The sequence below is a fragment of the Tauraco erythrolophus genome, chromosome 29 (genome assembly GCF_009769465.1).
Source record: "Tauraco erythrolophus isolate bTauEry1 chromosome 29, bTauEry1.pri, whole genome shotgun sequence".
In the NCBI taxonomy this organism is placed as follows: Eukaryota; Metazoa; Chordata; class Aves; order Musophagiformes; family Musophagidae; genus Tauraco; species Tauraco erythrolophus.
Genome location: NC_141493.1, coordinates 5,068,968 through 5,082,266, shown reverse-complemented (window position 1 = coordinate 5,082,266; position 13,299 = coordinate 5,068,968). Strand labels below are relative to the sequence as shown.

The window sequence follows — 13,299 nt, the reverse complement described above, 5'->3', positions numbered from 1 at the left end:
AATGAAAACAATTGCTAGAAAATTGTTTTGTGATGCCAGTTAGTATTTGAGACCTGATATCTTTCCCTTTTACAATAAATACACTCCATGTGTAGGAGTAAGAAATAATCCTTGCTGAGGTGAGATCTCAGCTTTCTTCAAGGATTCTTTCTAGATCTGCCTGACATTTCCTTTGCTAAACATGGGTTTCAGCTCACAAACTGATGCTCTTGCGTGAGCAAACCCTGCCCTGGCAGCTGGGTTTTTAACACTCCTTGTGTTAAACATGATGCAACACGGTACGACACACGCAAGCGAACATCAGGATGGAGCGGAATGGAAATGCTGCATCCTATCTGACAGGTCAGCAGTGGGGAGAGGAATTATTTGCCCTGGTAACAGCACATGGAAAAGCACAGAGGCAGGGGGTAGGATGCACTTGCAAACATGTCATGTTCCCTAAACTTTTTACAGCCCCCTTATTAGGCTTTGCAATATTCTAAAATAGCCAATTATTATTATATTTATCTTCTTTTTTCCTCCTTCAAGAAGCTTTTCATGCCAGGGAAAGAACCCAGAAGATCTGACTGTGGATGTATTAACTTCCCAGTATCACGTCAGCACGACCGTGTGTACCACGCATTTCCCACTGACAAGGAAAGAGGTTAAAGCCTTGCATGACAGGTTAACAGCATGATTTGCAGCAGCAGCTTAAATAAATGGTTGCAGGCACGAAAGACTAGCAGGCAGCTAATCCTTTAAAGACTTAAGAGCAGCTACTACTTCAGTCCAAGTAAATATTTCAAAATAAAATTAATTAGTGGTGACTAGTGGATATTTTTTTTTTCCTTCGTTTCAGGAGCCCAGGCTGAAATGGTGATTCCCTCCGCAGAAATTATGCTTTCAGTGCCAAAACTGCTATTTCACAGGAGCAGAAAAAGTCCTCTCAAAGAAGATTAATCGCAATTTTGTTCCTTACTGTAACTGCAGCGGGACTGGAAAAGTGACATATGAATCTCAAAGGTCTGTGTTTCTGTCAGAGGGAAGCTCCAAGAGCAGCCAGAGATGGAGGACAGCACCAGGGCTCAGCATCCAACAGAAGTACGGTGTACAGGAAGGAAACATTTGCTTCCTGATTCTTGTTATAAGTAAGCTCTGCCTGTGCAGGCCACAAAAAAGACCTCCTGATAGTTGCCTTACTTCCAATTAAAGTAAATTTCTTAATACCTTCCTACAAACAGGTGAAAGCACGGAAGGCCTCAAGGTAACAAGTACCTCACCAGCACAAACCAAAGTCTGCCTGAGCCTGGAGAAGCAGAACAGTCAGTGAAATCGTTTGGAAACAACCATTTCTAATCCACAATTAAGCTTTTTTTTTTTTCCCAAGATATTTTTTTTCCTTGACCCTTGGCTCCATGTCAGAACAAAGCTGGTTCTCTCAGGAGGGAGGAATCTGTCGTGGCCCACTGAACTGTCTCGACTATTTTTAGCTCAATCCGGCATTCCTAAAAACCTCAAGCTGCCTGTGTACTAAGGAAGGAGAAAGGAAACTCTGTGGACCCGCACATCCGCATGTCACGCAGCAGCGCGCCAGCTGCCTCGCAGCACGGAAGCGGAGCTCTGGGAAAAAGGCAAAGAACGTTTCTTTTCACCAGGTAGAGAAGGCAGAAAACGAGGCTGGGATTGCTGACTTCCCCGAGCTGGAAGAGGCAAACCAAAGGTCTCTGCCAGTGGCTGGGAGGCGAGAGAGATCCGAGAGCCAGGAAATTTGCACTTACCTGCTAAACTGAGGAGCTGCAGCTCCAGAGTACAGCAGTGAGGAGAGTGCCAAGTGGAAAGGCAGGATCAGCCAAGGAGCCCCAGAGGTGCTTTGCAGGTAGAGACCTTGCTGGGAAGAGCAGGCCAGACACCCCAAGGGCAGGAGAAAGCTTAAGAGGTGGTCTGGGGAGAGGCAGAAGACGTGAGAGGTGGTTGTATGAATGGGCTGATGCTTGGGACTTTTAAGGACCAGGCATGAAGGGGAGGAGTATGGAAAGAGCATGGAGAAACTCGTTTAGACCCTGGCGTAAGTGGAGTGTAGCACAAATCTGATTAGAAGGGACAGAACCGTTGTGCCAAGTCATTTCTTCCTGCCCTGCGGGGTTCTGACATCATCGTTCATGCCAAGCAAAATCCACGTTGCTGTAGAAGTAGCAGTACAGCACTGAGCCCCTCAGGGGCAAACGCTGCTGAATTTGGCTAATTGCAGTTGATGGGAGCAAAGCAAACCCCGACCACAGGGGCTGCTCCGAGTGCTCCTGCACGACGGGTACCAGAAAAGCACCGGAGATGCTGTTGCAGATTGTGCTGTTTTGTTCAAACAAAGCATTTGCTTTATGGGTGTATTTATAGCACGGGGGTCATAGCCAGCATGATCCAAGTGAGTCATCACATTCTCTCTCCCTCTTCTCTGCAGATATTTCACACAACTTCTACTAAAATATTTCCAGCACTAAGATCAGTAACCTGCCAGCCAGCCCAGCCTCCTCACAACCACCCCGCTCTGCGAACAATCGGTGCGACATCCAGCCAGGATGAGGATGAGGTTATCTAAAGAGTAAGAGGAAATACAAATCGCTGCTGAGAAAAGACAAACAAGGAATTAGAAACTCAAAGTTTCCTCTTGCAACATCACCGCAGGACCAGCAACGGGCTTTGCTCTTCTCCCCATCCCATGAACCTCCATCAGCACAAGCACAGGGAGAACCTCACAGCGAACGATCAACAGCGATGCCAAGAAACATGCAGAGCACATGGAAAGTTGCTACCTGGAGTACTTACACCCCCTTTTCCAGGATCAGACTGCAGTGCCTGCAGCTCCCTGTAGAGGGAATGGTGTCGCCTCGCAAGCTTCTCTGAGTGGACAGGTGTGAAAAATCACCAGCCTGTAAGAACGACAACATTGCTGGTTCCACAAGTGTTAAACCAAGGAGGAACTGGGAGACTGGGACAGGGTGATAAGTCCTTCAGGGCTGTGGCTTCGCTTGACTCAAAGCTCACACACGCAGCTTTCAGGCTGGTGAAACACCTCACCATGCCATCACATCGACCAACCTGCAGAAGCACAACTTCTGCCTCTTCTTTCAAGGGTTTATCAGAACCATTTGCACCACGCTTTGGATAATTCTGGCTTTCCCTATTGCTCCTTTCCACTGCTGAGTTTATCTCCATCCCTCCTATTTTTACCATAGGATACAGAGGATCCTACAGGCCTCCTTCTGTAGGATCTCCCAAAAGGGCATGAGCCATGACCTTAGAGATGCAGCGCTGGGTGCGATGCTTGCTACAAACCCTCGCTGTCCCCAGCTTTATCCAGTGCCTGAGCTGGCAGAGACCACTGCATTGCTTTTTGCAGCGTCTCTGGGTGTAAAGCCTCTCCTGGAAGCCCACTGAGGTCCTGTGGGCCACAGGCTGACTCCTTAGTTCTACACTTGAACGTCACCGCTCAGTACAAGTCTGCTGCCAGACTTCCCTTCTCAAGGGAAACTGGCTGTGGGAAGTGCTAGAAATGTAATTACACATGGCATCTTCGAGCCAGGAGCCACTGGTGGCCACCTCTCTCAGCTGGTGGCATTTGCACCACCAATAGTGGTAAGGAGCCTCCTGGAGAGGAGAGGAACAGCCCCCGTTCTGCCTCAGGGAGCGTGGTGTGCTATTAACAATGGGCCACTGCAAATGAGGAGCAGAGAAAGAGCCATTTTGAATCCAGCACCAGTTTCCAGGGCTTGTAGTTAATGTCTGTAGCTACCCAAGACCATCTCCACTGCTCTTTGTATGTTCCCCCAGTTTATTCACCTCGATGTTTCAGACAGCTTGACTACTTAAGGGGAGTTCCCTCTGATGTGACAATGCTCAGGAACTTTCATTAGCTTTGTTCACTCCAGACAGTCCAAAAAAATAAAATCAAGAGATTTACTTAAAATCATAGAATCATAGAATCATCTGGTTGGCCGAGACCCTCAAGATCATCAAGTCCAACCATTCACCCTGCACTGTCAGGGTCCCTAAACCATGTTCCTCAACACCAAATCCACATGGTTTCTAAACACCTCTAGGGATGGGGACTCCACCACCTCCCTGGGCAGCCTCTTCCAATACTTCACAACCCTCTCTGTAAAGAAATTTTTCCTGATATCTGACCTAGATTTCTCCTGGCGTAACTTGAGGCCATTCCCTCTCGTCCTGTCATTCCTAACGTGGGAGAAGAGACTGACCCCCATCTCCCTACCACTTCCTTTCAGGTAATTGTAGAGAGCAAGAAGGTCCCCCCTGATCCTCCTCTTCTCCAGACTGACCAGTCCCAGCTCCCTCAGCCGCTCCTCAAAGGACAAGTTCTCTAAACCCTTCACTAGTTTCGTTGCTCAAATGAGTCTTTGCTTTTATAAATACTATATTGGGGGGAATTTCTCTGGGGCTGCTGGCAGCTCAGGCCAGAGGACTCTGGAATCACGCTTCCAAATGTCTTTCCAGCAACTTTACGGTATTACATGAAGTACGTTAATCGTATAAATACGCCACACAACAGCAGCAGAACAACATCACTGGGGACACATGAATTCGAGCACTCAGACTAGAGGAAAGCCTGAATCTGGGTGCCTGTTCCTTCTCCTGAGCTCCTGTGCATATTAATACCCCACCAAGCGCCGACTATTTTTTCCTCCGCGACAGCTGCCGTGCCGAGTGCCCAGAATGGGTGATGCTCAATAAAGGAAAGAGCTGTCTGGTGTTATCCTAATCCACCGGTGTTCAGCCAGCGCCTTATTTGTCACTCCAGCCCTGCTCTAGAACCAGAAGCTCCTTCCCAGGCATTTTCCTGTTACCCTCACCACTGCAGCGAGTCAGTCCGTTCTCCCCATCCCACAACACCCATGATTTTACGGAAGGGGAACTGAAGAGCAGAGCCATTAAGTGCAGGGCTTGGCAGCAGCATCTGGCACCCGGAGTCAAGGGAAGGATCCAGCTCTGCCGTCAGGGAGCTCAGGGAAGGCAGCAAAGGAGCCAAACCAGTTGTGCAAATCGCATATGCAGGTCCACAGCGTGGCAGGCGTGGGAGGAAAATGAAAAAGATCCTGTTGTAACATCAGCACAGAGGCACGGAAACAACAGCCCCGTTTGGGAGGAAAGCTTCACCCTTACGGAACGTTTTAAGAAATAAAAGAGTTGACAGCACCAATTTGCTCAAACCTACACCAGAGCAGCACCACTGCTACGGTGCGGACCAGCCCCGGAGAAACAAAATGTTTGCAGTAAAATTTTCCAATTTCTTGAAATAAATGGAAACTGATGCAGTTTTGCAAGAGAAGACTGAACCCTGGCTATTAGCTACACTACAGCTGGACAATTAATAGACATTTGAACATCTAGAGACTTACACTCTGGAGGAAAACCATGCTTAGAATGCAATATGTCCACACAAAACGTAGTCACCTGGATCTACATTTTTCAGTGGTCAACCCACCTTTTTTCTTTCTTAGGAGTGTCTCCTTTCTTCCAAATCAGACACAAAACAATCCCTGCAGAGAGGAAAATTTCCCTGCGGCCATCCCTCCTGCAGACAGCCCTGCGAGCACTGAGGCAAGGACTGTTCTTATTTATCCTCAGTGCTGCCTGAGGACTTTGCTTCTGTCAAATAAAAAATAAATTAATTGTTGCCTTTCCTCCAGAAACGTCAGCATGTTCTTCTCCTGTCCCCTACATTTATTTATCCTTTAGTCAACCCAGGCTTCCCAACTTTCTGCATCTTATCAGCCCCACTCGAAAGCATCTTCTCCCTCCTCCTTTTCTTTTTCCATCTAAACTTCCCTTCCACTTCCTCTCCCCTATCCCAAAACCCAAACAAACCCACATTCTTATCCCCTACGAGAGGCTGATTCATGGTTGTGCGTCAGCAGTCACTCTCCTGGCCAGACCCAACTTTAATTGACACATTCCAGCTGCTGCCAAATGGTACAGGACAATATCTGGGAAGCAGAGCTGCCATCGGCCCGGGGGCCAGCAGCGTCGGGAACGTGAAACGGGTGAGGGCTGGTGTGACACAGCAGAGCGGGAGAGAACATGCATAGCTGTTGCCTTGGGAGATGGAAAGGGAGGTCCTGAATTCATGGAATCATAGACTGGTTTGGGTTGGAAGGGACCTCAAAGATCATCTCGTTCCAACCCCCCTGCCATGGGCAGGAACACCCTCCACTACACCAGGTTGCCCAAAGCCTCATCCAACCTGGCCTTGAACACTTCCAGGGATGGGGCAGCCACAGCTTCTCTGGGCAACCTGTGCCAGTGCCTCAGCACCCTCAGAGGGAAGAATTTCTGCCTTAGATCTCATGGAAATCTCCCCTCTTTCAGTTTAAAGCCATCGCCCCATGTCCTGTCACTCCCCGCCCTTGTCCAAAGCCCCTCTCCAGCTTTCCTGGAGCCCCTTTAGGCACTGGAAGGTGCTGGAAGGTCTCCCTGGAGCCTTCTCTTCTCCAGGCTGAACAGCCCCAACTCTCCCAGACAGTCTCCATAGCAGAGGTGCTCCAGCCCTCGCATCATCTCCGTGGCCTCCTCTGGACCCGCTCCAGCAGCTCCATGTCCTTCTGATATTGGGGATCCCAGAGCTGAAGGCAGCACTGCAGGGGGGTCTCAGGAGAGCAGAGCAGAGGGGCAGAATCCCCTCCCTCGCCCTGCTGCCCACGCTGCTTTGGGTGCAGCCCAGGACACAGTTGGCTTTCTGGGCTGCCAGTGCACTGTGCCAGCTCATGGTGAGCTTCTCATCACCCAACACCCCAAGTCCTTCTCCTCAGGGCTGCTCTCCATCCATTCCCTGCCCAGCCTGTACTTGTGCTTGGGATTACCCTAGCCACGTGCAGGACCTTGCACTTGGCCTTGTTGAACTTCATGAGGTTCGCATAGACCCACCTCTCCAGCCTGTCCAGGTCCCTCTGGACGGCATCCCTTCCCTCCAGCGTGTCCACCACCCCACACAGTTGGTGTCATCAGCAAACTCGCTGAGGGTGCACTCGATCCCACTGTCCGTGTCACCCACAAAGATGTTCAACAGCACCAGCCCCAACACCAGCCCCTGAGGAACGTCACTCCTCACTGGCCTCCACTTGGACATCGAGCTGTTGACCGCAGTCCATTGTTGACCGAATTCAATCGGTTATTCCTCAGAGCACTGGGGCACACGCACACCAGCTAAATCAAACAAGGAAAGAGATGTAGCTTAGAAAAAAAATAATATTTTGGGTCAGACTTTGGTTTTAATCTAGAACACTGGAGGAAGGAAAAAGGCCATTTTCAGAGTACTTTCAGAGCAAGGCTTTCATCCAGCACTGTTCTCACCTCAACACCTCCCAAGGTCTGCTCTGCACTACCAGCGATACCTGCCCCTCTTCCTTCCAAAAGCTTTCAGTCCACATGGGGCACATTGGACAACAATTCTGGAGTATCAGCACCAGCCTACAAGTCATATCCAGACACGACTCCTGTTATGGTGCACAACAAAAGCAACTGGGTATTTCGACCCTGAAGCAACGCAATTAGAAGTCTGGGGTCCTCGCACATTTAACAAGGACTGTATGTGAGGTTCAAAAAGTCAATCCTGACCTTCTGAAGAAACACGTTTTCCTGCTGCACCCTGGATTGTTGCAGAGAGGGTGATCTCAGCTCTGCCTTGAAGCCAGCCAAGGGTCCCGGAGAGCAGATGGAGCTGTTCCAAAGCTGCTGGCTCAGCAAAGCCTGATGCTGATTGCACTGACTACATTAGCAAATGGAGGCAGGAGGAAACAGCAGGTTCAGCTAAAGCCTTAATCTGGTTGCCCAGAACAGTTTTTAGCTCTGTGAATGTGAAAAAGACAAGCTTATGATCTCTACACAGAACACAGTGAAGTTTATTCATATTAAATACATCTACTTGCACATACTTGTTCTCCAGGACACTGAGGTCATTCCCACTTCAGGAGACAGACTGTTTTTATTTCGCATAATATAGAGCTACCAATCTATTTTCCCTGAATAACACATCACTGAACCTAGCAAAACAATACAAATGGGATTTGTTCAGTACAAACTATACAGAGATTTTTTCTTTTTACTGGTCTAGGGAGTTACGCACAGCATATTACCTAAACAAAGACAAAGTGATTCCAAATATACATATAGACAGCTGGAATTCAAGCGTCTCCAATATCCATCCTAGTCAAAACCAAGACTTTTGGTATTTAGACACTTGAGTCATGGTCCAGATTCTAATTCTTCTCCCAGTATCCATTTGGTTTGTTTAAAATAATAAGCAAAATCCAACAACAGTCCTTTTAAAGGGTAAGTGGATTTTGCCAAAAGCAACAGTGGCACAGGAAACAACTGGCTTCTGCAGTATGTGCTTGCTGAGTAAATAAGCTTGCTCAGTCCGACAAGAGGAGTTGTGTAGCAAATGCACTACGTGTAAATTATTTCTTGCAAGTGCACTTTTCCCCCTCTTGTACACATCTGGCTTTTGTTACTCCCAGCAAGCACAGGACAAGTAGATTGGAAGCATTTCTGATGGACAGAGAGCAAAAGGAGAACTTAACTATGGTGTTTGTCTGCAAAAGTAAACCCAACGATAACCACGATCTCACTGAAAATGAAAATAAACTCTGTAAAAACAGATAGGAAAAAACCCAAATATCTCTGCTGCTGAAACTGGCTCATCTGTTTTTGGAAAACTGCTAGAATTGCCTTGCCCAAGAACAACTTCTTACAAGCAACCAGCATTAAGTAACCAAAAGAGGAAAAACACAGTCAATTACATGTTCCTCCCACCTAATGTTGCAATCCTTTTGGTCAATTCCTTGTTCAAGCCCCTGCTCACCCCCCACCCCCTAAAAAAAACCCTGCAACACCCCAAAACCAGGAACTGGCATCTTGTGGCTGATACACTTCATCTACAATCCTACAGCCCCCCCTCTGATATCCAGGGTAACTAACAGCTCTTACCACCAACCTAATTACAACGTGATTACAGACATTGTTCAGTCATCGAAATCCGGGATGTCGTCATAGGAATAGCCCCGGTAGCCTTTGGAAGCGTAGTACGCGATGCGCAGGTGGTAGAAGCCTGGGAGGAACACGAGGATCCCGATGATGAGCACGGGGATAGCGCGGTCCGTTCCCTGCGGAGAAGAGATATGTGAGCACAGTGAGAAGAGATCTCTATCAGGGGGAGGGTGTTTTTCCTTTTTCCCAAGTCCTGCCTCCCCAGCTATTCATCCCTAAGGCCTGGCTAGCTGACAAAAAATAAAAATACATCGTAAATCAGAAGCATCTCCGTTTTCTTCAGGCTGAGCTCTAAGTCATCTCCCTGGCGTCTCCTCCTTGCTACAGGAAACCCTCAACTGAACTTCGGATAGGAGGGGTGGCCCCTCCTAACACTGATCATGTTAAAAACTGCCAGCACGGGCTGGGTGCTGCCCGCGTGGCTGAGAGCAGCTCTCCTGCCTGCCTGGACTGCCTCAGATACAGCCCCAAACACTGCTGCTGCCACGATAAGCAGCAGCTGCCGATCGGAAAGCAATTCCATCCGGCACAAGGTAAAGGAGAAGCGTGCCGGAGAGGAGCACCAAGCCAACTACGAACCACAGATCCCCTTTCAAGGGATCATAAATGCAGAGATGAGGAAAGTGGTGCTGTGTCCTATGAAGCAGGTACCAGAAGATCTTCACTAGAAGAGTGACGATCCCAGCATGGAGTTTTTCCAGCCGACAGCCATAGGGACATAGCGTTAAAATGAAACTGTACCCCAGTAGGACAGAGGAACTCACCCTCCCTGGCAAATCTCCAACCCAGCTACGAACACGCTCCACACTTGCTCAAGACAGAGGGCTCTGCCGCCAGAGAAACAGGGCCCTCGGCAAACACCGGCCGGAATTGCTTCCGTGCTTCCAGGCCTTTTGCTCTGAATTCCTACACTGAATGTGACGGGCCATGGCAGGCTTCGAGGAACAGGCAAGCAACGCAAAACTCGTAACAGAAGTGCAGTCAAACCACTTACGCCTTTGCTAATGTATCCTGCCAAGAGGAGGGCTCCTATGATGATGAGGAAGGTCCCAATCATGAAGAGCACAATAGCCAGTGCAATTGCCTTGTAGGGGATTTTTGGTGGGCTCTTCTTGAACTGGATGGAAAATACCCCAAATATTAAACAGATTAACTCGGCACAGTTCCCCTCCCACCATGGCAGAGATGCAAATCCCACAGCAGAGATGACGTGGGACCGACTGTTGCAGCAGCTCTGCTCCAGGGTTCTGCAACAGCCCTTCCATGAGGAATCCTGCCCATGGAGACCCAGCTGAGCCAGCATTTACCCCCACTGCTTCCAGATCTGCCCTGATTTTCACCTCCCTCCAAAGAAATGAATCTGACCCTATTAGCAGCCTCCTGTGCACGTGCAAAGCCACAGCAGCCTTTCCCAGAAGTTTACAGTCAGAGCAGCAGCAAGATGTTTCCTTCTCCACTTTTTACCTGCAGGTCGATATATCCATCATCAGTGCTGGAGAGCTTGGAATATTTGACTTTGCTACTGGGAATGCCAGCAGCCAGATTTGTACGAGACGGCATCATTCCAAGGAAGCCTGGGCATCAGCTAGAACCTGGAAAAGAAAGAGAATAGCAAAAAAAATAATAAATCAGAGCAAACTGGATGATAGAGCTCGAGAGACATGGATCAAGATTAAGAGAAACAAAAGCATCAAGCCTGTACTAACCAAAAGGCATCTTTGTTCTTTTCCATAAACCAAATCTTTTCTAACAAAGCCTGTATTTAAGCCTAAAATACAAAAGCATGGATATAGCTGCAACAGGGCTTGCCATTACTTAAAAGCAAAGTCAAACTAAGGTAGAACTGGTGTTTGAAACAAGATAGAAATTCCAGAATGGAATATAAAAAAAGGTATAAACCAGCTCTCGTTTCGCAAGATCACACTTCCAGCAGGGTGAAGTCTGAGGTCCAGCTATGTCTAAATAGAGACATTAGCAAATAAACCCAAACCAGAACTAAACAAAGCAGCTTTTCACCCGGCCGGATATTTCGCAATAGATTCATTTTGCAAAAAAAAAAAAACCACCAAACCACTGAAAACAAGAATGAAATGGAGCTGTCATTCCCAAAACAGCTCGAGTCGTGACTCAGAGGGAACATGACAAGGGGATGGAGTGATTAGTGGATGAGGTAACCAAAAAACCCGCGAGGAGCTGGAAAGCATGGGTCACTTGTGTGCGTAGCTGCGAGGGTCAGGGCAGAGCTTTAGTGAGCGACGCCAGAGCCATACCCTGCAATTCCACCGTGCCATGAAGCCAGGCCCCGCGGTTTTGCTGCCAGCGGCACCAGCCCTGGGGAGAAGGGCAGAGCCAGCTTGCTCCTCTGCCGTGGAGCCCAGCTTCTCAGGAGGTGAAGCCTGGCCCCAGCCTGCCAACACATCCCTGTCTCCCTGCAGAGCCATTTAACAGATAACTCCTCCCAGCAGCACCTAGGCATTAGGTGGCTGCTCACCCCCAGCCTTGAACCCGCGCCGCAGCCCAGGGCTACGATTCGCAGAGGCGGCACAGAAAATGGGCTTCCCACGCTTCGCAGCTTCAACAGCTTTTTTATTTTCTGAGAAAGCATGGAACAAAGAAAACAGAGGGCATATCCCAACTATCCCAACAGGGAGGGACAAAGATGCTTTCTCCATAACGCTATTTAGCACCTAAGGTAGCAGCATCTCCTCAAAATACTTAGTGTCCACTTGAACTGAAATCCTTTGTGTCCCTCTTGCCAATTGCTGGCACAGTCCCCTGCCATCAGGTTCATAGAATCATAGAATCACAGACTGGTTTGGGTTGGAAGGGACCTTCAAGACCATCCAGTTCCAACCCCCCTGCCATGGGCAGGGACACCCTCCACTACACCAGGTTGCCCAAAGCCTCATCCAGCCTGGCCTTGAACACTGCCAGGGATGGGGCATCTATAACTTCTCTGGGCAACCTGCTCCAGTGCCTCACCACCCTCAGAGTGAAAAATTTCTTCCTTAGATCTAATCTAAATCTCCCCTCTTTAAAGCCATTGCCCCGTGTCCTGTCACTACACACCCTTGTAAAAAGTCCCTCTCCAGCCAGTTCATTCCTCCTGCAGTAAATTTGACTTTTATAAAAACCCCAACACCCCTTGATCATAAATCTCCACAGTTGTACCTTTAATTTGAACTTTTTGCCTTTTTTTTTTTCTCCTGTAGAAAAACCCACACCCAGCCAAAACACATTTCTAGCCCCATGAATAACGGAAATATCCCCCACCTACACGGTGGTAACACTCATCCTCAGCTTCTTACACCCCCCCAATTCCAGGTCACAGCACTCAGACACCCCCCAGGCCTCCCACTTGCCCAGGGGGCGGATGTGCAGGAGGGGAAGAAGCCAAAAGAAATCGGCACATCTGAAATATGCCAGATTTCCTCACTCTGCCCCATTTTACTCTCAGGTACTGTAGCTCTTACTGACTGTCCCACTATTCACCAGGCTATTCCTCGTGGCTTCCTAAGAATTATTTCCCATTTACACTCGCATAAGTTACCCTGCCCCTCCCTTTACCCGCTTATCAACAAGGAAGCTGCTGGTAAGGAAAAATGCAAAAAATAAAACACTCATGTTTAAGGGTCAGGTTCGAGTTCACCGAGCTTCCCCCCCGGCGCTGTGCACTGGTTCAGAACCAGTAACGAGCTCAGTGCTGTGCTCTTTCAGAGGCAAATAAAGAGTGAATCACGTTTGCAACTCCAGTTTCCCAACATGAAGCACTGTGGTCCCATTTTAAGCACAGCCAGACCATGCCCTGCCTGGGGAGCTTGCCCGTGAACGCAAACACAGCACTTCCAACCAAAACCCTGTTATCCCCTAAAACCAGCACTATGTTTTTCCACCTCTCTGCCCAGCAGCAGGAACGAGGAAGGAGGGGGGATGTAATTTCTTGCCCTTTCAGGAGCTCAAACCTCGCACGTAACACGATAAACGCACCCACCCCCCTCCTCCAGACCCAAAATGGTCTCTGTGCTGCTGAACGGGAAGGTCCCACCATGCCTGGGAACTCCCCCAGAGCGGCACCCAGCACCCCCCACCTCAAAACAGCCATGAAACCAGTCCGAGACAGTTACCTACTGTCTGCGCTGCGGGCCAAACCCATCTCTCCCGCTGCGGCGGCTCCCGTGGAACAACCCAGGAAGTTTATCCGCGATGGCCGTCGTTTCCTTCCAGGTTATGGCAGCCTCTTCTGGCTCGGCTCCGCGGGGTTAT

At 49.0% G+C, this 13,299-nt stretch overlaps 2 protein-coding genes across 6 annotated transcripts in view; both read right to left on the bottom strand.

The window, feature by feature from the left end:
• Positions 1–9,009, bottom strand: part of SLC23A2 (solute carrier family 23 member 2) — a 68,281-nt gene extending 59,272 nt beyond the window's left edge. The window contains exon 1 of one of the 2 annotated variants that reach the window (XM_086628127.1): positions 8,984–9,009. The gene's annotated coding sequence lies outside the window, so the exon portion shown is untranslated. Of the gene's footprint in view, positions 1–8,976 lie in introns of both variants that reach the window. The other variant, XM_086628126.1, reaches the window with a different exon arrangement.
• On the bottom strand, positions 7,868–13,299 carry TMEM230 (transmembrane protein 230). Of its 4 annotated transcripts, none has more exons than XM_086628128.1 (4): positions 13,161–13,299; positions 10,501–10,628; positions 10,031–10,153; positions 7,868–9,152 (listed from the first exon to the last, which is right to left on the bottom strand). In XM_086628128.1, the coding sequence occupies exons 2-4, from the start codon at positions 10,597–10,599 to the stop codon at positions 9,012–9,014; spliced, it is 363 nt and encodes a 120-aa protein (XP_086484254.1). In that variant the 5' UTR covers positions 10,600–10,628; positions 13,161–13,299; the 3' UTR covers positions 7,868–9,011. The 4 variants fall into 4 exon arrangements, with proteins under 4 accessions (XP_086484254.1, XP_086484257.1, XP_086484256.1 ...); XM_086628131.1 differs by having other exon boundaries at positions 13,165–13,299; XM_086628130.1 differs by lacking the exon at positions 13,161–13,299 and adding an exon at positions 12,529–12,555.